This window comes from Scleropages formosus, chromosome 21 (genome assembly GCF_900964775.1).
Source record: "Scleropages formosus chromosome 21, fSclFor1.1, whole genome shotgun sequence".
NCBI lineage: Eukaryota > Metazoa > Chordata > Actinopteri > Osteoglossiformes > Osteoglossidae > Scleropages > Scleropages formosus.
In genome coordinates, this window is record NC_041826.1 from 23,252,372 (window position 1) to 23,274,556 (window position 22,185).

Below are 22,185 nucleotides of genomic sequence, written 5' to 3' on the forward strand. Positions count from 1 at the left end.
CCAGCACAAATGCTGGATTTTTCTGAACTATATTGAATGTGCTTGGTTTTCTCAGTATATCATTAAAGTACAGTGGAGGCTAGATCCAGTTCTTCGCAGATACAACGTGAAGCACAGGCAACAGACCGATGGCTCATTTACCCCTCTTCCCTTTGCCCTTTTTTCCTTTCTTGGCCTTGGCCCTCAGTGCTTTTCGAACCTTGTAGCCCCTCCAGTACGCCTGGATGATCACAGACGCACAAGTCTTCATAGCCAGCTCTCGCTCTTCCCGCTCCTTCCGTTCCTTGGCCAGCCTCTTCTCCTCCACGATCTGGGTGTACTCCACCTCCAGAATGGTGTAGCGCTCCTCCAGCTCACGCAGCTCCTCCTGCTCATCCGCGTAGGCGGTAGAGAGCTCCTCCAGCTCGCTCTGGGGGGGACACGAGGCTACGGGTTTGTCTCTGCCTGTCCCGAAAACCACTTTCCGCAGCATTCGTACGTCTTTCAATCATCGTTGTACACAACATGTGCACTTTGAAAGGTCTGCTCTCTTCCCCACAGACACATACATGTGCAAATATCTGTCGAGTCACAGCTGTAGCACATGTATGTTTCATGAACATCAGCGATGCCTTCCTGAGCACCGAAGCAGACTGTATATTGTAAGCAGGAGTCACTTGGAAAAAGATGCTTCTGTTCGGTTAAAAGGGTCCCGATTGACTTCATAGCCAAGGTTACAGTTTTCTACAGGTCCCACCTTTTCATACACACACCTACTTTATGAGCAGTTTAAAACGAGGCATCAGGTTCCGGGGAGAAAAAAGAACGGTTTCCCACCTGTTTTTCGCCCATGTCTGCGTCATACTTTTGGATCCAGTTTTCAATTTCAGTTTCGACCTTGTACTTCCTCTGAAAAGGGGTTAAATAATATGAGTTGCATTAGTCTCACAATGACTGACTGTGTCAGACTGCAGAATATGAAAAGCAGAACATAAATATTAATGTACACATGATATACTTGTATTACAGGGTTACAGTAGAATGCACTATTGTGCAGAGACAGTGGCATTTGTACAAACGCACTGAATATTACATTCATTTATCAGACACTTTTCTCCAAAGCAACTTCCAAAGAACTCTGTGTAGTGTTATGAGCCCACACACCTTATTCACCATGGTGACTTACACTGCTAGATACACTACTTACACTGGGTCACTCATCCATACACCAGTGGAACACACTCTCTCTCTCTGTCACTCACACACTATGGGGGAACCTGAACAGCATGTCTTCGGAGTATGGGAGGAAACCAGAGCACCCGGAAGAAACCCACACAGACACGGGGAGAACATGCAAACTCCACACAGACCGAGCAGGAATCAAACCCACGTCCTCTTGCACCAACCAGGCGCTATGCAACAGCAGCGCTACTCGCTGTGCCACCGTGATGCCAAATAAATTGACAGCTGCCTTAGTCCTGGGGGTTCGGCTGGACTTTCTTGGGGGGCCTCTGACAGAAAACACCCATTTTTGGTGGAAAACCTCTAGTACAACACCACAAAATTGGCAGAAGATGTCTTACAAGGGTTCTTGGAGAAAGAGGAAATAACTCGTTCCGTGGATTTTCGGCTCTCTGACACACACCTTCCTGAGGGCCACCTCCACCTCGTGGTTTGCTACCAAGAGGTTGTTGAGCTGCGTGCGCAGCCCGCTCAGCTCCTCCAGCAGGTGCTTTTGTTGGCTCTCGGAGGCCCTCCTGTCCGACTGACCCTGCTTCTCTGCCTCCTGCTGCGTGGAAAGCACAAAGTCCTCGCAGAGCTTCTCCATCTGCTGCAGGGAGCTCTTGAACTTGTGGATCACCTCATTCTTCTTTGTGATCTGATGAGGACAAACGCAGCTTCACTAGCACCAGTCCAGTTTTACAGGGCAGAAAGGACATCACTGCATACTTTTCAACGCTTTAAAGTCCATCTAGAGTCTTAGATCAGTCTAACTTACATTTATTTGTTTAGCTGATGATTTTCTCTTTTCTCCAAAGTGACTTATGTATAATGTTTAGTTAGTTATTTACCCGTTTATACGGCTGGGTATCTTTTTTAATGGAGCAGTTTAGGACAAGTACCTTGCTCAAGGGTACTACAGCTGGAGGTGGGATTCAAACCTGTGACCTTTAGGTCCAAAGGCAGCAACTCCACCCTCTGCACTCCCACCTAATTAACATTTTTTCCACTGCGGCTAAGAATTATTTGCCGATTTATAGCGAAGGGTAATTTTTACTAGAGCAATTAAGGAAAAGTACCTTGATCAAGGGTATTACAGTGGAAGGTGGGGTTTGAACCTGTGTCCATTTATACATATGAAAATTTTCATAATGGGACCTGATCACTGCTTATTCCAAAAAACAGTTCAATAGGCAATCTGCTCTTTGCACTTTTCTCCAAGGCATGTAAGCATGGGTCAGAAATAAAACTTTATAAAAACAATTTTAACCCCAAAGCCACGAGAACTATGCTTCTGTTGACATCTGACCAGATGTGTTATGAATAAGTTTTATTTTTCTGTATATTTTTACATTTATTTTTCATATCATTGTTTTTTTCTTTCCTCTTTGCAATATTCCCTCCAGCACATGTGTAATAATTCTGTATTTGGATCTTTGTTCTGTACCTAATGTTAGTTTTTCTTTTAGTTTCATTTTTTTGTTCTTAAAAAGCTCACAAGTCTCCAAAGTGCACCTTTAACAGTTTATTGAACTATTAATATCATAAAGGCCGAATTTAATTGAACAAAAGCCAGTGCAGATGTGTGTTGAAAGAGCATGTTTTCGGTTTCTGACAACACGTGCGTGCGTGTGTGTGTGTGTGTGTGTGTGTGTGTGTGTGTGTGTATATACAGACACATCTGACACACTATGTCCCGCACAGAAATATGTGTTCTAGTGCACTAATTTTCCCAAATGAACTTTACTGCGACCTTCCTACCCCCCCTTGTCCCCGAATGAGCGATTAAGCGTAGAAGAAGGTGGTTCCATGAGGTTTTCCCCTCCTACCTTAATGTCACGGTCTTTGACTGCTGCTGCCACCTCTGTGTCCAGCGCAGACACAAGTTTTGTGTTGTCTCTGTCCCTCAAGATGACCTCCTGCGTATAGCGGCTCCTGTCTCGTTCCTCCTCCGGGCTCGTGAGCAGCTTCTCCAGGAGAACCCCCTGCAGCTCCTTGAGCCCTTGCACCAGCTGCTGAGAGCTTTCACACAGACGCCAGCTTTGCAGAGCCTGTCCGGCTGCTGGGCTGCTTTGGAGCTGCTGGAGTACGTCTCTCAAGGAGCTTTGGAACTCCTGCTCCAGGGCTTTCCTCTCCTCGCTCTCCGTCTTGGGCTGGTTCGGGCTCCGAACGGCCATCCTCTCGCTGAGCCGTCGGTGCTCCTGCAGAGCCACCGCCAGCTCATCCCCCAGCGCTGCTGACCTGCTCTCCAGGTCGGCCAGCAGGGCAGGGAGTAGACAGACGCTCTCGACCTTTTGGATGCACTCGTCCAGGACCCCGGCAATGCGCTGCATCATCATGCAAGTCAACTTCTTCTGGGGAAGGTCAAGGACCTTGAGCAAATCCTCCTTCTGAGCTGGACACCAGGACTGTGCGGCTCTGTGTTCTCTCCACTGGCAGCGCTTCAGCTCCAGAAACCACGCTGTGAATTTTTTTGTTAAACTGTCTCACAATCACTGGATTCAAAGAAACTATCTAACAAATTCAGTTTTATAGGTGTGAGATTATGTACAATTTTCCTCATATGGTAAACATTTTGACAATTTACGATGAAGAAGATGATGAAGAAACAATTTATGATTAAGAAGAAGAAGATGATGTATTCATGTGGTCAGCTGATAAAGTTCACTTTAGAGTTAATGAAATATAAAATATTACGTTTTTAGAACCAAGTGCTGTCGTGTCTGAGCTTAAACTACATGTAAGAGAGTAGTGTAAATTTTTCAGTGATATGGCTAAGATGGGGTTAAAATATATTATAAGCGGCTTAGCTTGCTTTTGGCATCTGTAATACATTAACAGCCCTTTAAACAGAACTCTACAGTGTTTTTTATGCAGTAATTGTGATGATTATAAAAATACTGCCATAAAATCTTGATAGTGTTTACAGGCTCTTTTGTAGGCTCAGCCCACTGTTCTCAACTCAAAACAACACAAATGTACCAATATTGCAATTGTAGCAAAAACAAATGTCAAGGTTTCTTTATCAAAACTACATTAAATTAATTTGCTCCCTGTATTTTTAAAACAATCGCAGTTGCGGTGGAATGTTTTTCTCAGGGCTGTTGCTGATCACTGTTTCAGTTCAGCTCTATAATAACTAGTATGGACAGTCAATGGAACATTTGCATAGGGCTCTATAGAGTTACATCTCAACAGTGGAGATGAAACACACAGCATTCAGTGAAGAAGTCATGGACCTTCAGCACTTAGAGAATTCTGCAAATTTTACTGGTCAGATATTTGCTAAAAAAAAAAAAAAATCTTTGTAGTGCCCACTATCACATTCCCAGCAGCAATCGAACCCAAGATCGCTCCCTTTAAAGTCTCCATGTACTTACTGGCCTTAACATATTTATAAAGGCCCAAATGTTGTCTTGTGCTCCAGTGTTTTGCTAAATGACCTTTAAATTTGATGCTGAATGTCCATTTTGTCTAAAATAAACTTGCATGTTGTTGTTTTTTGTTACCATGGTTACTCGTAGGATATTCGCATTGCCCACTGAGTTGTTGCTGTTACCATAGTTACACAAAGGCAGTTCGCTGTTCTCTAAGTTGCTATTAAGCTTGCCTCTTTGCAGTTCACCTTGAAAACATAACCTTACTTGAGCCTATTTTTCCTGCTTTAAATCTTATTGAATAATACTGATTTGTATTATACAATGGATACTTTTCCCCAGCTTTATGAACCACTTGTTCAGTACAGCGTTGTGATGGTCCAGAGTCTGTCGAAGAAGCATAGGGTGTAAGGTAGGGGATATACCCTGGATGCGACACCGATACGTCACAGTGTGATCACATACTCTTTTTACTCAACATACATATTGCGACATTAATTTAGTATCGTCCGTTCACCGAAACACATTTTTGAACTGTGGGAGGAAACCACAGTACCCAGAGGAGACCCATGCGACCGTGAAGAGAACATGCAAAGACTGCAGAGACTGAGCTGGATTCAAACCCATGTCTGAGAATAATCCAGGTTATGTGTGAGGTTATTGTGCTGTCCAATATTGATATTCATTTTATTCCATTGTGTTTCCTACAAGTGATATTAGTCTGTAGCAGCAACTTTGCCCATGTCATGTTTTGAGCATTTTTCAGACATATTAAGTAATTGTGTGTGATTTAAAATGTTTGTCCTGAGGTCACATGGCCAACAATTTCTGGCTGCACTACATAAAGCAAAAATGTTGATCTTTTTGTCTTCTGTCCTGCCAATTCTAAGAAGATACTGTTAACTGATTTTCTCCATGTCTCCTTCTAAGGATGACAAGGAACATCTATTTCCTTCTAAAACGTTTCTCTGAAAGGTAAAGCAGTGGAAGAAAGAACCAAAGAAAAGAAATGAACCATGGGCCTGTGGAATGGATTGGCTGCTATGGACACTTCTGAAAAAATTACTGTTTCTGCTTCTGCTTCCAGTCGTATGACTTCACTGTCTAATGAAGAACCGTGGATGAAAGAGATGTCTTAAATTAAAGCTATGCTTGATCCAACGAGTGGTACGGAAGCCTGGCGCTCGAAGCTGGACACTGTCAGTGTTGAATTAGAGAAGCTTTTGTTCTCCGCTTTGACTCCAGAAACAAAACTTACCAACTGAACCGACTGTGTGAAAAACTCTGAATTAACAAGACTGAATATGGGATTTCCCGCACCAGTTCTGGCTTTTTCACCTCCAGCGAGGTTACATTCCACGTGCCAAGAGGCAGTTTCTGCTGCGAGGGTCCGTGACACCATGCGCCACCCTGCGCCCTCCTGCTGCCTGAAAGGCATTGCACCCAACCCCATGTTGGATATTGCAGATGGTGGACCCACATGACTCCCCCACACTGCCTTTCAGGCTGAGCCCGGCTGAGTTACGTGGGCTGCCGGGCCACCAGGCACTCACCTAGGAACACTACCCCCAGGCCTGGCTCCAGGTGTAGGTCCCGGTGACCCTATTCCGGGCAGGGTAAATGTTGTTTTGTTTACTTTGACATGCACTCTACGTAATGACCAAAAGAATAAGCTCGCGGATACAAGCGGCTGAAATGGGTTTTCTCCGCAGTGTTGGGACTCTCTCTCCGTGACAGGGTAAGGAGTTTGGCCATCCGAGCGGAACTCAGAGCAGAGCCACTACTCCTCCGCATTGAGAGGAGCCAGCTGAGGTGGTTCGGGCATCTGATAAGGATGTCCCTTGGGTGCCTCCCTTTGGAGGTATGCCAGGTACGGCGAACTGGGACAAGACCCCGAGGTCGGCCCAGGACCCGCCGGAGGGATTATATCTCCCAGTTGGCTCGGGAGCGGCTGGGGATCCCCCGGGTTGGGCTGGAGGAAGTTGCGAGGGACAGTGAAGTCTGGGCTTCCCTGCTCTCCCTATTGCCACTGCGACCCTAGAAGGACAGGTGGGCAAGAAAATGGATGGATGGATGGATGAATATGAGATTTCTGCTGCTGAGGATGAATCTGATGAATCGCAAACTGAATCGATAGCTGCGTTGGAGCCAAAAGTTGAACTGTGGACAAGCTGGCAAACAGGTAGCAGCACAATAACCTATCAAACATGAATTTACCTGAGAATCCTCGCAATATTTCACTGAACGCATTTCTGCAGAAAAAGACGACTTCCAGGATGTGTGTGCCGGCTGATTCTTCTCCACTTGAGATGGATTTTGCCTGCAGAAACACCAGGGCTACAGCCCTATCTGAACACCATCTCAGGATTTGCCTGTATTTAAGAGGGAAGAGTCGCGTGTTTGACAATGTGGAATTGGTGAGTGTTTTTCTGCCAACTTTAAATCCCAGAGAAAGGTATCTGAGAGTAAAACTTGACAAAGTATTGCTGTCATTTTTATTTATTATTACGCTCTCCTTTTTGGATACCCTTGTTTGATATGTGCTGTGAACACATGGGATGTAAACAGTCGTACATGAATTAAATTCAGACTTGACTCAGATTAAACTTCTTCTTCCCAAAGCATGGAGAAGAAATGAGAAAATATGGGCTTGTAGTTTTGCTACTAAAAAGTGTGAAGCTACAAACGTTGTCTGCCACAAACCTTGATTCAGCTAAACATCCCAACAAACAGGAAGTACAGTCCGCATGCTGACGTCAGCCTTCCGTTTCTTTATTGCCGTTTTCGTGGCGCCTGTCCCTGATTGGCTCCTGTGGAATTCCCTTCCGCGCGCTGATAGGCTCCTTTGGCTTTCCGCTCCCGTGTCTGATTGGCTCCTGCAGCGCTCCGCGAGCGACCTTTCGAATGTTTTCTTTCGTTTCCTAGCAACTCCAAAAGCTTGGCTGCTGGGGGCGGAAGAGCTTCGGTGGAATTCTTTTACGGTGGGTTATTGCTGTTAATTGTCGGACAATCTGATAATAAAAAACGTTCCTGTAACTTTAGTTTCTGTTCTAAACGCACGACAACGAGGCGACTTGAGGCAGAATGAATGATAGAACTTCCCGTGTTTATTAACTTCCCGTGTGCACGTGCCAGAACGTCCTGCCTGGTTAAGCTTATTGTCAAAGTGCTCGGGCGGTTCCATCTGGGGGTGGAGGTGGTGATGCTGTGGTACCCATGTGGGAACGGGGTGATGATGCTTTGGGGATGCTATCCCCCCCCCCGACTTTTTCCCAGAAGTGCAGCTTGGACTATAATTAAAAAAGTGGACAAAGGGGCACATGTCATGTGTGTCTACATGTAATCTACTGATGTCTGCTGCAATTTCTAAAAAATGATACACAGCTGCTACAACTAAGCAACTTGAGCTTGCAAACCACAGCAGTTTCACATGACATCCAGTCTTAGAACCTATTGACTGCAGCACGCAGAAAAATGCACGTCAGTTTTAGCAATAGGATAACGGCAAAAGTTTTATTGCGTTGGACTCTTTACAGAACTAATGAATCGTTTGGGAACCTTTCTGAAATGAGTTTTTTGGTTCGGCTGTCTGGAAAATGTGACAAAATGATGTCGACTGCATTTGCAGCCTTCTCATCAGTTTCCTTCTTACACTCCTTTTCAAAATAACTGTAGAAATGAGCAAATTGTATGTTGCACTGTGAAACTGCATCCTTGCTCAGGTTTTCCCCCTTCAGGACACTACATAGCATCATCCAATTTAGAAGCAGGTCACATAAAAAAAGATTCCTCTAAACTGGCATAAAATTTTATATAGCAAAAAAAATGAACACACTGTGTCTGACCTACAAAATTGAGTTTGTTGGTGTTTAATTGTCAAAGACAATTAAAATTGTTTTTGGCATGGTTTGACAAAATCTGCAGCATGGCTTCTAGAGCTCAGGTGCTGACTAAGGAGAATGCAGAGTGAGAGCCCTGGTGTCCAGCTCAGAGCTCCAGCTTGAAAGGAGGATTCGCTCAGGTTCCTTGACCGAAGACGTCGAGTTGCGTGATGATGCAGCGCATTGCCGGGGTCCTGGACGAGTGCATCCAAAAGGTCGAGAGGGTCTGTCTACTCCCTGCCCTGCTGGCCGACCTGGAGAGCAGGTCAGCAGCGCTGGGGGATGAGCTGGCGGTGGCTCTGCAGGAGCACCGACGGCTCAGCGAGAGGATGGCCGTTCGGAGCCCGAACCAGCCCAAGACGGAGAGCGAGGAGAGGAAAGCCCTGGAGCAGGAGTTCCAAAGCTCCTTGAGAGACGTACTCCAGCAGCTCCAAAGCAGCCCAGCAGCCGGACAGGCTCTGCAAAGCTGGCGTCTGTGTGAAAGCTCTCAGCAGCTGGTGCAAGGGCTCAAGGAGCTGCAGGGGGTTCTCCTGGCGAAGCTGCTCACGAACCCAGCGGAGGAACGAGACAGGAGCCGCTACACGCAGGAGGTCACCTTGCGGCACAGAGACAACGCAGAACTTGTCTCCGCTTTGGAGGCAGAGGTGGCAGCAGCAGTCAGAGACCGGGACACTGAGGTAGGAGGAGAGAAGATCCCTCTCAGAGTTGCCCGCCAAAGCTCCTGCTCAGTTACACATGACATGTGATGTTGCACAATGGACACCCGCTCTGCATTTTGCAAAATGAGTTAAGATTTTAGAATCACGAATATTTAATGTTTTTCCTTTCTCTACAACATATAGTGAGGTGCTAAAGAGATTCAGTTCCCCCCATCAGATCTCTAAGAAGAACGACATAATCCGCAATCTGAAGAGCTCCCTGTACCACATGGAGAAAGGCTGCGAGGACTTTGTGCTTCGCACGCAGTCTGAAGCGGAGAGGCAGGGGCAGTCGGACAGGAAGTCCTCGGAGGGCCGCCAGATGCGCCTGCGGGAGGAGCTCGCGGGGCTGCGTACGCAGCTCAACAGCCTCGTGGCAGCGAACCGTGATGTGGAGATGGGCTTCAGGAAGGTGAGTTTGAGGGCCTCGCAGGACATTCGACCCCCCTGGATTAAACAGTATTGAACATCCCAAACACATACATGCGCTGTTACATCGATGTTAGTGTTGCATTCAAATTGAGCCCTTATAGGTATTACTGTTACTGTTGCCTTCATACTATTGCTTCTGTTAACTAGTAGTTTCTGTTGTTGGAAACCATTGCATTGCAAATAATTATTAATGTGACTAATCACATACAGTGTTTTAGTTCTGCTGTTAAGTTTTGGGAGGCAACCACTGTGACACTAATGTAGCTCGTGTTATTTAATCCCTTGGCAGAGGAAGTACAAGGTCGAAACTGAAATTGACAACTGGATCCAGAAGTATGATGCAGACATGAGCGAAAAACAGGTGGGGGAGATTTTCAAAAGTCATAATTGTAAGCAAGCAGGCTGGCGCAGCATGTAGCATCGCTGGCTCTCAGCGCTTGGTTCCATTCCTGGCTGAGGGACCTTCTGCGCAGGGTTACCATGTTCCCTCTCCATGACAGATTTCTCATGCTAAACTACCGACAGAGTGGGTGTGCGTACACGGAAGTGGATTTTTAAGGAAACTCTAAGCCTGAATGTAGATGTAAAATTAACCAGGACCCTCAAACTTAACAGACACTCTTTCTACTTAATTAGCCTTCAGTATTGACAATCTGCTTGGCTGTACAGGTAATGAACCTCATATTCATACTAAATATACACACACACACACACACACACACACACACATTTGCAGAACCGCTTGTCCCATACGGGGTCACGGGGAACCGGAGCCTACCCGGCAACACAGGGCGTAAGGCCGGAGGGGGAGAGGACACACCCAGGACGGGACGCCAGTCCGTCGCAAGGCACCCCAAGAGGGACTTGAACCCCAGACCCACTGAAGAGCAGGACCCGGTCCAACCCACTGCGCCACCGCGCACCCCTCATACTAAATATTGCATGCTATATAGGTGGCATTAGGTGGAACAGCGAGTGTGTCTGTGGGGAAGAAAACACATTTTAAAATGTGAATATATGCAGAGAAGGGAAAGGTGTAAAAATCGCGTTGGGCTGAAACAAACCCAAGGACTTGTGTGTCCCCAGAGCGAGCTGGAAGAGCTCTCTGCCTCCTACGCCAAGGAGAAGGAGGAGCTGCGGGACCTTGAGGAACGCTACACCATTCTGGAGGTGGAGTTCCGCCAGATCGTGGAGGAGAAGAGGCTGGCCAAGGAACGGAAGGAGCAGGAAGAGCGAGAACTGGCTATCAAGGGCTCCGCGGCTTTGGTCATACAGGCCTACTGGAGGGGCCACAACGTTCGGAAAGCAGTGAGGACCAAAAGCAAAGGGAAAAAAGGAAAGAAGGTCAAAGATCAGAACAGCAAATGACACAACAGTCCTTTTCATCAAAATACACTTCATAATGAGCCATGATCTTTCCATCTCTGGTTGTTTGCTCTCCCTTTTCGGCGATTATTTACATCACATTTGCTTAGTGATCTAACAAGACAAAAACAGATGTGAAAAACCTAGTAAGTTAGCCTTCATGTAGCTAGACATTGATAAAAAAAGATGATTAAGTTTAGTTAAAATATGATTGAGAAATAAGTGTTGAGGAGTGCAGCAGAACACAGTACTCAAGTAAAAGCACTATTACTTAAAAAAATCAAGTAAAAACACTTGTACAGAAATACTATAGAAATTCACCTCTATAAAAGTAAAAAAGTATCAGGTCATAAAACTACTGAAGTATCAAGTTACTTTGTTTCAAATTAAGTTTTTTAGCATTTGCAAATGCTAACCATATTAGCATTTAGTTGCAATCATTTCAGGTAAATGTGGCACAAAAAAATAAAATATCCATGCAAAAGAGCTAAAACATGCGGAAGAGAAAACTAAAGGATGTGGACAGAAAGCTCAAACTTTTATTACTTTGTGCATTTGCTTTAAAAACAAATTTTATGCAGCTCTCAGGCTCTGTATGAAAATGAACTAAGTTGCCAGTCAAGGCGGGAGGAAATTCATCACTCACGTTTTGATTGGACTCCAGGGTAGCACTCTATGGCCAATGAAATCAACTGAAGAAGTCAGGTGACAGTGAGGAGACTTCACTAATGGTTATTTGTTGAAGAGACTGTGACTGACAGCTGACAGTGGCCAATGAATTACCACAGGAGATGTCATGTTCCTGGAATGTTGTTTAAGCAAAAATAAATGAACTCCATGTAGTATCAGCCCAGACACCTTATTCACCGCATTGACTTGCACTGCTAGATACGCTACTTACACTAGGTCACTCATCCATACATCAGTGGAACACACACGCTATGGGGAACCTGAACAGCATGTCTTTGAAGTGTGGGAGGAAACCAGAGCACCTGGAGGAAACCCACACAGACGCAGTGAGAACATGCAAACTCCACACAGACTAAGCGGGGATCAAACCCACGTCCTCTCACACCACCCAGGCACTGTGAGACAGCGTTACTAAAAGTTACTAAAAACAAAACACACACACACATTTTCAGAACCGCTTGTCCCTTACGGGGTCACGGGGAACCGGAGCCTACCCGGCAACACAGGGCGTAAGGCCGGAGGGGGAGGGGACACACCCAGGACGGGACGCCAGTCCGCCGCAAGGCACCCCAAGCGGGATTCGAACCCCAGACCCACTGGAGAGCAGGACTGTGGTCCAACCCACTGCGCCACCGCACCCCCTTAAAAACAAAACATTTCAACTGAATTCTGCTTAAAAAGTGAATATAACTGAGAGGCAGGTCCATAACACACCCTGCCTGTTCTCTTTAATGATTCTTCTCATGAGAATATTTTCAGTGCTCTGGGGATGGGTTCTGAGATGTCGTAAACATCTTTTTGTCCTTGACCCGGTGACCCTGAGCTCTGGCATTTCAACATTTAAGTGATGGTAAGTGACACCTATATAGATATCTCCGCATAATGACGAGGTCAAATATTTTGATGTGCTGATATCTATTTTTGTTCTTAAGAAAAAAATGCTTGGTTACTGGAAGAAAAATGGGTCACCTAAAATTAATAGCAAAATGACGACATGAACACAAGTTCTTACAATATTTCTAATCATTTATTTTCAGCTTCTCTTCTGAGGTTATATTTTCATTTATTCGTTTGCTATGAAGAACCTCTTATTAAGAACCACTTACTAATAACGAGTGTATCCAAAAGCCTGGGGAGCAAGACGGGGGACACCCTGGATGGAGAGAGCAGGATGATTTGGCTCATTGATGTCTACAAAATAAATAAAATTCCAAGATCGGTGCCTGTGTGATGTACTTCCCCTGAATCGACATGGTAAAAATGACTACTGTATAAATGGGTATATAATTATAACCTGTCAATAACTGTAAACAGCCAATGTTTATTTAATAATTTTTTCCCACTGGTTATAGATGTTTAATGTGTGTCCTTTATTAGCGTTGCTGTCACTCTGTAAAATTGCTGTTTTTCGATCAATAATCAATGTAGGACTTGGGTGCAGTTTGGACAGATGCAGAAGCTCCTCCCTAGTTACTCGTGTTAAAAAAATTAATACGAATGTAGCAAAAGCACCACGGAACAATTTATTTAATCCCAGCAAATAGCCCAGACCATGTGCATGCATTTATGAGGTAAAAAGTCACAATTATGCGCATCATGGGGTAAAAAAGCGTGGTGACCAAAGCCTGAGCAGTCAGCGTGCAGCAGGATGGTGCAGCGGGACTCGGGAAGCGGAGCCGCACCGCAGGCTTTCGGCACAGACGCCGTCCAACGATGGGCCCGCTTGGAATATTTTTGGTGAGCAAAGCGCTCCACCCAACATTCAGAGTCAGCCCTTGTTTTCCGTTACTCTGAACATGTGTCCCATGTACATCTGACCTGCTGAAGCGAATTTTGGCAACTCCCGTGTCCTGTTTCAGCAACTGACAATGCAGACGTGACGCAGTTGGTCGCTCGGCTGGGATCCGAAGGCAAAGGTTTCCGAGGGGTCGTGTGACGATGCGGCACTCGAATGACGCCCGGCGCTAGGAAAAGGTCCGAGCCTTCGGCTCTTTCGCACCTTGTCACGGGATTCACGCGGGAACCCGAGGCCTTGTTTTATCTGGAAGGAGGTCAAATTTCTTTAATGAGGTAAAACAGTGTTAAGGGTCCTGGAAAGGAGCCACCTGTGCTCTTACTCTGGGGGCCTCCCCCAGTGCGCTGCAGCCCTTCCGTTCACATCTATCTGACACTTTTATTCAGAGCAACTTACAATGTTGATCTACCTTCAATTACTGTATTTAGCCTGCTTATACAGGAGGGTAATTTTACTGGAGCAACTGAGGGTAAGTACCTTGCTCAAGGTGGGATCTGAACCTGCAACCTTCGGGTCAAAAAGCAGCAGTTCCTACCACCGCAGTACCAGCTACTCCGTGGGGCTGTTTACACTGATTTACCCATTTAATGGCAAAATATAAAATGTCACCCATTTACCTTTACCACTTTACTTGGCGTTCGGGTTTACATTTGGGTCACTTTTCGAGTCTCGCCCTTGGAGATGATGTAAAATTCCCGTCTGGTCCTGAACGAAGAGCTCAATCTGTTGAAAGCAGCACAAACGTTAACAATCCAGAGATGAAACTGTCAAAATAATCAAAGCAAAACTGCGGATCACGTCTCCGACGGATTAATGTTTCCGCCGTCGTCCTGCTTCCGATTTGCCCCTCGGGTGGACCCATCGAGTGCTGGAGGGCGACGACTTTGCAGAAGCTCTCCATCGGTTGCGCAATTAACAACATTTGCGCTCTGCCTATTTTTATGCATAATAAGCCAAATCATCCGCTTTGAGCAACTTCCAAATGGAATGAAAGGCTCTTTCTCACAAATGTGACTTGTCAGCTAATTACTTTAATTACATGTAACAAGAAAACCCGCAGAGCCCGGGACCCTGAATGCTTCTGCCAGATTTTCAAAGTCATCTTTCTTCTGCCTCTGTGGTCTAATGTGCGTGCGTGCGTGCGTGCGTGTGCTTCATGTGACCTCTCAACGCCGAGACCATGCAACCATCCAAGTGTGTTTCCATGTAAAAACTGACATTAGAAAAAATGAGTTTATACATCATATATGAGTTATACATAATAACTTGTGCTGTCCATGACACAAGTGCACAGACGGTGTGGCTTGAAAGTGTGCGAACCCTTGCTGCCCTTAGTTTTACCATGAAATGATAATTTAATGAGAATCAGTGTTTCTCATGTGACATAATAGGTGTGTAACGACCAATTCCATATGTTACTTTAGAGGAAATCATGTGTGTAGTAGAAACACGCAAGTAATAGAGGTGTAAAAATAAGTGAAGCCCAAGTTTTACTGGTTAAACCAGGTAGGTAAGTAAAATCAGGGGTGTAAATCATAGTCATTTACTCATTTTATAAGATTATCTTTTAACATTTATGTTTTCTACATTATAATACGTATTTTACACAAGAATAATCACCATCCCATGAGGATTCACATCGTTTCAAACAGTGCTGTGCAGGCAGGGAAGGTTTTTTAATCAGTGCTAAGAATAAATGTTTCTTGCTTGTACACAGATTTTTGTTGGGCAAAATAAATAATTAATTCAGTAAAAATATTAGTGCTATAGTCCACACCCAAAGTTCCCTCTGAAAATATGCGTACGACCAAAGTATTTCATTTTCATCCACTTGAAAAATGAACATTTAATCTGTATGATAATTCAAGGGAGCTCTGAAATGTCTGACCCCTTACAGATAGCGCTACCCATCATATCTGTGAAATATTTTAACCTTTGACATTTTGCCATTGTTTTGTGTGTTTGCACGTATTTCAAATATAAACTAAATAAATACACACACACACACACACACACACACACACACACACACACACACATTTTCAGAACCGCTTGTCCCTTACGGGGTCACGGGGAACCGGAGCCTACCCGGCAACACAGGGCGTAAGGCCGGAGAGGGAAGGGGACACACCCAGGACGGGACGCCAGTCCGTCACAAGGCACCCCAAGCGGGACTTGAACCCCAGACCCACCGGAGAGTAGGACTGCGGTCCAACCCACTGCGCCACCGCACCCCCTTCACTAAATAAATAAAGGGAGGGAATTTAATGAACAGTGTAAAAAACATCCCATATTCCTTGTTACATATGTCTTACTATATGGTAGTAAAGAGTAGATGTAAAAATAATATATTTTATCAATAATAATAGATGTTACAAAACAAATTGACACTGAGATGGCATCACCCTGTCCAGCTGCCCCAGCGTGTCCCCGATGCCCACGCCGTTCTCGTCGTCCGTCTGGCCACCCATCATGTGGAAGAGATTAAGGGTCGTCACCTTGATTTGGCCCAGCAGAAGGGTCTCTCTGGCCGATATGGACTGTATGTGGTTCCACGTGGCCTCCTGGAATATTTGTAAGAGAGCCGCAGTGATGTTAAATATCCCATAGTGTGTGGGGGTGGTTTGCGGGGGGTCTGTAAAGTTTGGGTGAGATATGAGAAAGCATAATCTCATCATCATCATCATCATCATCATCCTGGATGGATGGATGAGTGAGTCAACCAATGGATGGATGGATGAGTGAGTGAGTGAGTAAATCAATGAATGAATGGATAGATGGTAGAGTGAATCAATGGCTGGATGGATGGATGAATAAATCAATGGATGGATGGATGGATGGATGGATGCATGGATGAGTGAGTGAGTGAGCGAGCGAGTGAGTGAATAGATGGTAGAGTGAATCAATGGCTGGATGGATGGATGAATAAATCAATGGATGGATGAGTGAATCAATGGATGGATAAATGGATATTTAAGCCTTACACCTCACAGTTTTTGTTCGATGCACCCATGTACTGCTACAGTACATCGAGCTTTATATTCTTCACTGTATGGAAGAGATAGAGACTGGAGCCCACAGGTCAGCAGTGCCGTTTAGTTGTTAACAATCAGTAAATATTCAGTCTGAGATATTGCTTGACGGGAATATCCACGAGGGCAGCGTGTCAGTGCAGTGGTGCCGGACGCTCTCATCGTACCCACTTTAAGGCCAGCGAGCGGACCTGCTCCAGCCGTGTTTGCAGCTCTGACAGCTGGTTGTTGTACCGCAGGATGCGGTCGCTCTGTTCGTCGACGAAGCGCCGGTGCTGCTGCCGCAGGGCCTCCCCGAGCTGCCGGCCCTCGCTCTCCCTGCCGAGCAGCTGCTCTCGCGTGGCCAGCAGGGTGTCGAAGCGGGCGACGAGCTCCCAGATCTCGCCAAACTGCGACAGAGGCGACGGGTAAATAGAAAAAAGACGCAGAACGTGGTCTGTGTTGGGAAACTGCGGTACAACGAGGTGCACGGAGGGACCACATGGAATTGGGCAGAACATATTCCAGGAGAGAAAAATTGAAAAAATCCCAATGGGAGGAGCTCCAGCGGATCCGTTATTTCGCCACAGTGCAGCAAAGTATAGTAAATGGAGTACCTTTGTGGAGCTCTTGGTGACCCTGTGCAAGAAGTCTCTGTAGACGGCCTTCCTCTGCACTTTGACTCGCATCGTTTCCCTCCTCTTCTGCAGTACCAGGACCTCCTGCTCCAGAAGCTCGACTTCAGCCTGTTTCTGCCGCGCCAAGTCCTTCTCCTCGGAGGCCTTCTTCAGGGCTCGGCCACGCTTGGCGTCGTTCTCCTGGAGGGACACCGTCAGGCACTGGGACGTTTGTATGCTTCAATACTACGAGGACAGAAGGATGACGGATCGGATCAATCTTCCTCTTTTTCATCTGTTCAAAATACAATCGTGTCTGCTTTTTGAACCCGCGACCAGCTGTCCTGGTATCGGGCGTCGTCTGTAACAAAAAATTGTATGGCAGCTGGTAGCTTAGCGGTTGGACCTTCAGCCAAACCAGGTTTGAATCCCATCTCCTGCTGTAGTACCTTTAATCAAGGTACGAACCCACAAGTAATACAGTAAAACTACCCGGCTGAATAATTACAAGTTGCTTTTACATTTATTCGTGTAGCGGAGGCTTTTCTCCCGAGCTACTTATCAACCCATTTAGAGAGTGGACAATTTGGGGTAAGTTCCTTGTTCAGGGTTACTACAGCAGAAGGTGAGATTCAAACATATGAGCTATGGTTCCAAAGGCAGCAGCTCTAACCCCTACTCCAGCTCTACCAACTCTCAGTATACAGTTTTGCCCCCTTGCCAAACCCCACTCCTGCAGAGATCAGCATGCTGTGATGGCCCTGCTCTGCACCAGAGGGACGCTTGGAAGGCGTCGCCACGGCGAGACGGGCACATACTTTGAGGAACTTGTTGAATTTGAAGAGGGACTCCTTCAGCTGCTCCTCTTTCTCGTCCAGCTCCTTTCTGCGCCGCCGCAGGCTCTCCGTCCTCCTCCTGAAGTCCTGCGTGAAGGGCACACGGGGACCGGACCGTCACACACTCATTCGTTGCGGTCGACCGAAATCCTGCACGCGGCGGTGCAGCGCAGACAACGCGGACAAGCGTGCGCCTGTTGCTGGACGTCGGCATCGGCGGCTCCTTCCGTCACTAACAGGTGGACTCGCGCGACACCAGCGATACGGTCATGTGTGGGACCGAGCGGTCAGCGCCTGGGACAACCTCTCGTTGTGCGGTCAGCACGCGCTCCACGTCCTTCACCTCCTCCAGCTTGTCCAGCTTTCGAGTGTCTCCTGTCTTGAGGTCCGGCAGGGACACCTTGCTGAAGAAGACAACGCATGATTAATACATCAGCATGTGACACACAGCCCACTTCTGCTCATTCACACCTTGCAGGCCTAGGAAGGAAGGAGGAGGGAGGGGAGGGGGGCAGCCCCCCCAATCGATTTCTGCTCCCTGGAGGAGCGTCTTAGAACTTCTTTGGTCCCGCCGATGCCTGACGGTTCGGAGCAGGAGGTACCGTTCGCTCCTGGTGGGCCGCAGTGCGCCTGCGCGTTCCCGTGCGTGAGCTCGAGCACGCGCGGAGTCGGCTATTCGCCGTAATTCGCTCTAATTCTTTACTCACGCGCGCAGCCGCTGCTCGTACACGGTTCGGAAGTAGTCGTCCACGTTCAGAGACATGGTTCTGCCAGAAAGGGCAACCCGGCCGGGTCACTGAAGTCCCGCGCTCCGCGCTCTCCGCGGCGCCGCGAGCTCCACGCGTCTCGTTTCCATGGTAACGAACACAAAAGGACGGGCGGAGAGCGCCGCGGGCGGGATTCGAACCCGCGCGGGGAAACCCCATGGGATTTCGAGTCCAACGCCTTAACCACTCGGCCACCGCAGCCCTCTCATAAATCGTCACTATCTCCATTCCTGGTGGTGAAGGTGTGATGTCAGCGCCCCCCAAACCTTTTCTGATGCTTCGTACTGCGCTCTAGTTGTGTTCGAGCTTCGAACCCTGTTCTCCTCCTATTTATAGAATACGGTCTCCTCTTATTTCCTCCTCACTCTTGATTTTTGCCCAGGTTTATAACCCCCAGCTGTAAAAATCATGAATAACTGCAATAATAAGTGGCCAATCATGTTCCTCCGTCCACAGGCAGGTACCTGGAAAGGTCCCCTTCACACACAGTGACACCTGAGCAAAGATGAGCTGCTCTCACTGAGGGCTCCTACATCTTGGGCTGAACGTCAACAATTTTATTTTAAGTTATGTTATTTACTCATTTATTTTAAAGTGCTCTGAAGTGTTTGAGAGAATCACGGCAACATTCCATCTGTCCATCATTATCGTTCACCGCTTCTCCTGATCAGGGTCACGGGGGTCCTGAGCCTATCCCAGAGTCACTGTGTGCAAGGCTGAGGGGATGGGGAACACTCTGGGTGTGATGCCAGTCCATCGCAGGGTAGCCATGCTCACTCACACACACACACACACACACACACACACACACACACACACACACACACAACAGGCAATTCAGTGTCACCAGTCCACCTGAACTGCATGTGTATGAGATGCATTAGGTATAAATATCACATCTATTGTCTGTCGGTGATTAGTGACTAACTATTGATTACACACACCGTCTGAAACCGCTTGTCTCAAGTGGGGTCGCAGTGAACCGGAGCCCAACCCGGCAACACAGGGCGCAGGGCTGGAGGGGGGAGGGGACACACCCAGGATGGGACGCCAGTCCATCGCAAGGCACCCTGAGCAGGACTCGTACCTCAGACCCACAAGAGAGCAGGACCCGGTCAGATGCCTGCGCCACTGCACCCCTCCTCAATTATTGACTAATGACTCTTAATTATTAATGACTTACGAGTAGTAAAAACATAAAAACAAGCAGGGGAATATCAGTGGCGGAACTACGGTTCTGTAAGCAGAGCCAGAACAAGGTGCTTCTGTTCCTCCTCGGACCCCTACCCCCAGCAGCTCCACCAAGTGCACTAGCTGCTATGAGAGGCGATGAGCACCGTGTCCTACGGTGGACCGGCGGGTTCGAGACACTGGCTGCGTTCCGCCTCCCAGCAGGCGAGACAGTCAAGGACAGGCCCCGAGTCGGAGAAATTAGCGACCGCCCCGGGCAAAACACCGACTATTGATTTAAACTCGCCTTAAGTAAACGACATCGTTGCAGGTGACAGTAAGCAGCACACAAACTGAAATGCTTTTTGGCACAACGGCCACAATTCGAGTGCTAATGACCTGAGTCACAGTGTGAAAGTGCCGCAGAGCACTATTTGCGTCAGATACCTCGCAGGGACAGGAGTGCGGTAAAAGAGCCGAGAAGGGTACCGTACACCGGCGGGAGGACAGGGGAGGGAACTGCCCTTCTATTTTTTCTTGTTTTGCCATTCACACCTTGTCCAGGACGGTCTCGGCGGCAATTTTCACCTTCATAGAAATCATTTTTGTGCACGGTTAGTGAATGTAGCGCTTCGTTACTCTCAGTGGCCCCCCAGGAACAGGTACACCTACCTGATAGCTACGGGAAGAGGATCCCGCTTGTCTGCTTGGATTCTTTGCAGCCTGGATTCAGCGAGGTGCGGAAGTCCTCCTCGAGGCCTTCGGTCCACGCGGCCTCGGTAACATCTGTAACGGATCTTCGGGTCACGCATTCCACCTCGTGCTCCACCCCACCCCAAAGAGGCCCGACTGACCTGAGATCCCAGAGCTATGGAGGTCACCGGATGACCTGGTGAGTTCCGTTTATTATCGTGCTCCTGGGTCCACCTTGAGATGATGGTTTGTGACATGGTCCAATCTCCTGCCGGAAACGTCCTTCCGAAAGTGTCATTCCATTCACATTTAATACATTTTTCACAGGTGAAACCATTAATCGGGTTATTGCTTGTGCAGCTTGGGACTTCCTACTGGAAATGTGAATTAGCACACAGGATAAACACACTGAAATCGAATTCTGTAGTTACAGTTTCGGTGGAGCCCAGCGCAACACTGCAGCCAAAGGAAGAAAAAAAGGAGGGAAAACAGTAAATCAATTGTGGGTTTATTCCTGTGTCTCCTTTAGATGGCGCTGCATCCCGCCTTATAGTAGGACACCAACCCTGAGGCCTCATACAACGGGGTATCAATCTATGAAGAAAAACAGCTGCAACAGCTTATGAAAGTACATATAGTTTTCCCAGACAATGGCCTATTATTCAGTACAACAGCATTTTTGCCCTCCGCACCATCATTTTACTCACACAACAGAATTCTATTCTGTACGACAGCTTTGGGATAAACATACATACTTGCAATTTGCAAACACACCCCTGGCAGCCCTATAGGCGGAAGGTAAGAGCAACAGGCTGTTTACCACGGTACTTGATGCCGATATAATTCACTCCCACTCCCACAAAAAACTTCTCTACCCGAGGAATGAAATATGAACTATACAGCTCTTTGCTGGCAGAGCTCAGTCTTCTGGTGTTTGCAACTTATTGTCAGACCCGATGGCGCTGCAGAGGTTCCCTTGTGCTTGAACACCTATAACCCAAAGGTTCAAGTCCTTTAAGGGAATTGTGCTGTGAAAGTATCCAGATGTATAAATATGTGAAAAAATAGAAAAAATGAAGTCCCTCTGGATCAGACCATTGGTGGTGAATATGATGCTTGTCTCTATGTCATATTCAGCCATGTATGACAGGAAGTGTGTGTCACAGCTCTTTGCAGTAGGAAAAAGCACATACTCGTGATGCATTTGTCATAAGCATCCCATTCTGAACACTCGTAACGAAGAACACTTGTGACAGAAGACATGCAGCCTGTCTGCTATCAGTTAAGGGACTAGATAGTAGCTAAGGTTTGACAAAACAGGTGTGACTCCGGATTGTGTCCAGTCCTCATTAATCACTACGAAGCAGCTACTCATTAGGCAAAGAGGGGGTCGCCGTGGAAACTGCCAAGAGAAAAAGCAATGATGCTACACCGGGGCAGAGAGGGGACGTCCGCTTGAAGTACGGGGTGCGTGGGATGGAGCGGAAGCTACTGCTGGACGAGACGTGATGTTTGCCAGAGCCCGCCGGCCGCCCCCTGCAGGGGTCTGCGGTGCTGCGGTGTTACCGTGGTAAGCAAACACTGTGTACCGTGGAACCGCAGGGGTTCCTCTTGTCGCGCCGTATCGTTCAGAGTCCACAGCCGAGGACGGTG

At 47.2% G+C, this 22,185-nt stretch overlaps 3 protein-coding genes and 1 non-coding gene across 5 annotated transcripts; 1 reads left to right on the forward strand and 3 right to left on the reverse strand.

The window, feature by feature from the left end:
• Nucleotide 1: 1 nt before the first annotated feature.
• LOC108927521 (dynein regulatory complex protein 10-like) lies at nucleotides 2–5,148 on the reverse strand. Its single transcript, XM_018740891.2, has 6 exons — nucleotides 5,134–5,148; nucleotides 4,910–4,964; nucleotides 3,030–3,661; nucleotides 1,625–1,858; nucleotides 817–888; nucleotides 2–409 (listed from the first exon to the last, which is right to left on the reverse strand). Exons 1-6 carry the CDS (start codon nucleotides 5,146–5,148, stop codon nucleotides 134–136), a joined length of 1,284 nt encoding a protein of 427 aa, XP_018596407.2. The 3' UTR covers nucleotides 2–133.
• Nucleotides 5,149–7,521: 2,373 nt separating this feature from the next.
• Nucleotides 7,522–11,293, forward strand: LOC108927526 (dynein regulatory complex protein 10-like). Of its 2 annotated transcripts, XM_018740893.2 has the most exons (5): nucleotides 7,522–7,558; nucleotides 8,502–9,135; nucleotides 9,335–9,568; nucleotides 9,878–9,949; nucleotides 10,675–11,293. In XM_018740893.2, exons 2-5 carry the CDS (start codon nucleotides 8,629–8,631, stop codon nucleotides 10,954–10,956), a joined length of 1,095 nt encoding a protein of 364 aa, XP_018596409.2. In that variant the 5' UTR covers nucleotides 7,522–7,558; nucleotides 8,502–8,628; the 3' UTR covers nucleotides 10,957–11,293. The 2 variants fall into 2 exon arrangements, with proteins under 2 accessions (XP_018596409.2, XP_018596410.2); XM_018740894.2 differs by lacking the exon at nucleotides 7,522–7,558 and having other exon boundaries at nucleotides 8,387–9,135.
• Nucleotides 11,294–12,337: 1,044 nt separating this feature from the next.
• Nucleotides 12,338–18,751, reverse strand: cfap73 (cilia and flagella associated protein 73). The gene is made up of 8 exons (XM_018740887.2): nucleotides 18,610–18,751; nucleotides 18,207–18,306; nucleotides 17,885–17,989; nucleotides 17,067–17,267; nucleotides 16,638–16,859; nucleotides 15,844–16,002; nucleotides 14,056–14,161; nucleotides 12,338–13,684 (listed from the first exon to the last, which is right to left on the reverse strand). Exons 1-7 carry the CDS (start codon nucleotides 18,663–18,665, stop codon nucleotides 14,066–14,068), a joined length of 939 nt encoding a protein of 312 aa, XP_018596403.2. The 5' UTR covers nucleotides 18,666–18,751; the 3' UTR covers nucleotides 12,338–13,684; nucleotides 14,056–14,065.
• A 37-nt stretch (nucleotides 18,752–18,788) lies between these two features.
• On the reverse strand, nucleotides 18,789–18,870 carry trnas-cga (transfer RNA serine (anticodon CGA)). The gene has a single exon. It is a non-coding gene; the product is annotated as a tRNA-Ser (tRNA).
• Nucleotides 18,871–22,185: the final 3,315 nt, after the last annotated feature.